Raw genomic sequence first — 2,500 nt, forward strand, 5'->3', positions numbered from 1 at the left:
CGCTACGAGAGATTACAACAACCAATGGTGCCGTCAAAGGTTTCTGATTACCCAGCTCCATCAAGCCACGAAAGATTTCATCAGCCATCAGTACCGCTGAAAGTTTCTGATCACCGGCCTCCACCCTATGGCAGATTGCAACAACTGCCTGTATCTCAGGTTTCTGATCACCCACCTCCACCCTATGATAGATTGCAACAACCACCAGTACCACAGGTTTCTGATCACCTGCCTCCACCCTATGGCAGATTGCAACAACTGCCTGTATCTCAAAGGGTTTCTGATCACCTGCCTCCACCCTATGGCAGATTGCAACATCCGCCTGTATTTCAAAAGGTTTCTGATCACCCGCCTCCACCCTATGGCAGAATGCAACAACCGCCTGTGTCTCAAAAGGTTTCTGATCACCCGCCTCCACCCTATGACAGATTGCAACAACGGCCTGTATCTCAGAAGCTTTCTGATCCCCCTCCTCAACCCTATGACAGATTGCAACAACCACCAGTTTCATTAACTCATAATATACGTAAACTCTTGTCAAGGGCTTCAAATCCTCAAGCACCAACTCCCTGTGAAAGACCAAAACCACCAAAGTTTCCGTGGGTTTCAGATTGGTCTCAACAGCCACCAGAGCAGCAGAGGGTTTCAAGATCCCAAGCACCAATGATGCCAATGGCATCAAGGCCCAAAGCACAAGTGTGGCCAATGGCTTCAAATTCTCAAGTGCCAGTTTCAGCTCAAACTCAATCCTCCTATGTCTGGTCTCGACAACCACAAGATTCAAATCTTCAAGTGGCAGTACCCTCCAAGTTTCCAAGTCCTCAACCGCCAGTCCCCAGTGCAAGATCTCAACAAGTGTCAGTGCAGGTTTCAAATCCTCATGCACCTTCCCCATGGAAGACGCTTCACCAATCACCAGTGTTGTCGAGTGAATGGTCTCAACATTCGCAAGTGTTAACGAAGGTTTCAGGACCCCAAATGCCAGTGTTGCCAAGGGTTACAAATCATCAAGTGCCAGTCTTGTCAAGTGTTTCAGATCCTCGAGCACTATCCCCATGTAAGAGATTTCAACAACCACCAGAACTGTCGAGTGAGTGGTCTCAGCAAGTGTCACCAGTGCATCCAGATCCCCCATTACTATCATTTCAGTGTGTAGTAGAAGAATTGCAGAAGATTTCAGATCCGCAAATGCCGTCCTCCCATGAAAGATTAAAATATTCACCAGTGATATCCAAAACACCACTAGAATCAGTAAGTGTCATTGCATCTGGCAAATCAAGACAGTCAAATTTTATTTCACAACCGAGTGCTCCTTATTTTGATAATGCAAGTAAACAAAATCAACCAAGGTTGCATCATGACTTAAAGCAAAATGCATTCATAAAACAACAATCTGTTGAGCCTAATTATGTAATGCAACATGTAGTCCAACAATATTATCATCAATCAGTAGAACAGGCTCATCAGAAATTAAATTATCAACACCCAAATCAACCAGTGTTAAGCGATATATATGGTTATAGACGACAAGATTCCAGTTTACAGTCATTTCCTCAACTTACCCCTGGTTATCACAGAGGTGCTGCAGTACCTTGTTCAGTATCTGATTGCAGAACATGTATGTACTATATGAAAATGACACAGCATTATGGACAGAAAAAACACATTCCAATAGATGGTCAACAGCATATTTTACAACATGGCCAAAGCTCTTACTGTCAGCCATGGCACAACCAGTATAACAATTTCCAGGAGAATCTGAATATCTATAAGTACCAGCAACAAATGCAGCATAAAATGTACCAGCAACAAATGCAGCATAAAATGCAAAACAAACTACTTACTCCACCTAACCAAATGGAATGTGTGCAGCAGGGGCAACAGCTTAACTATGATCATAGAATAAATGAAAGAACACAACCCTTCCTGGGAAAGCCTTTGCAACATCATATGAAAAATGCTTTAGAACAAACCCAACAGCCTCAAACACAACAGAAGCATCCTACAAGAGAGCAGGAAAACGGTAAACCTCTAATGCAGATTGATTCTGAAAGGTACCAGCAGCTAAGAGATCAGCCACTGCTTTGTTCAAAATGGCATGTAAATCCCTTTTTCCAGCAAAAGGATAACGCTCATCAAAATATAAATACTGTTGTAAAAGAGGCAGATACTATGTTGACAACCCAAATAAAAGATGGTCAGAAAGAATCGGTTTGGCAAACTCCTGACCACTGTACAGATAATCCTAAAAATCTGGTTTCCCATGCAAGCCACAAAGTTGTTGAAATCTATTCTCAAGAGTCTAAAATCGAAGTTACAAAGCATTCTATGTCTAAAGCTGAAGCAAAGGAACAAATTTCAGAGAAAATCACAAACTCTCCAACTTTTGCCCAAACAGCCACTATGAATGTTGCATGCCAACTATCTCCACCTGCAACACCTATAGATTTGAGAAAAGCCAAAGAACATAAAACAGATGAATACCCCGGTCTTCAGTCAT

The 2,500-nt window shown here is 42.6% G+C and overlaps 1 protein-coding gene across 1 annotated transcript in view; it reads left to right on the forward strand.

Moving 5' to 3' along the window:
* LOC125034154 overlaps positions 1-2,500 on the forward strand; it is a 25,873-nt gene that overhangs the window by 21,136 nt on the left and 2,237 nt on the right. Inside the window, exon 2 of the mRNA XM_047625826.1 lies at positions 1-2,500. This exon is cut by the window's left edge and continues 371 nt beyond it; it is cut by the window's right edge and continues 2,237 nt beyond it. Coding sequence (XP_047481782.1) covers positions 1-2,500 — 2,500 coding nt within the window.

The sequence above is a fragment of the Penaeus chinensis genome, chromosome 17, assembly GCF_019202785.1.
Source record: "Penaeus chinensis breed Huanghai No. 1 chromosome 17, ASM1920278v2, whole genome shotgun sequence".
NCBI classification, from domain to species: Eukaryota; Metazoa; Arthropoda; class Malacostraca; order Decapoda; family Penaeidae; genus Penaeus; species Penaeus chinensis.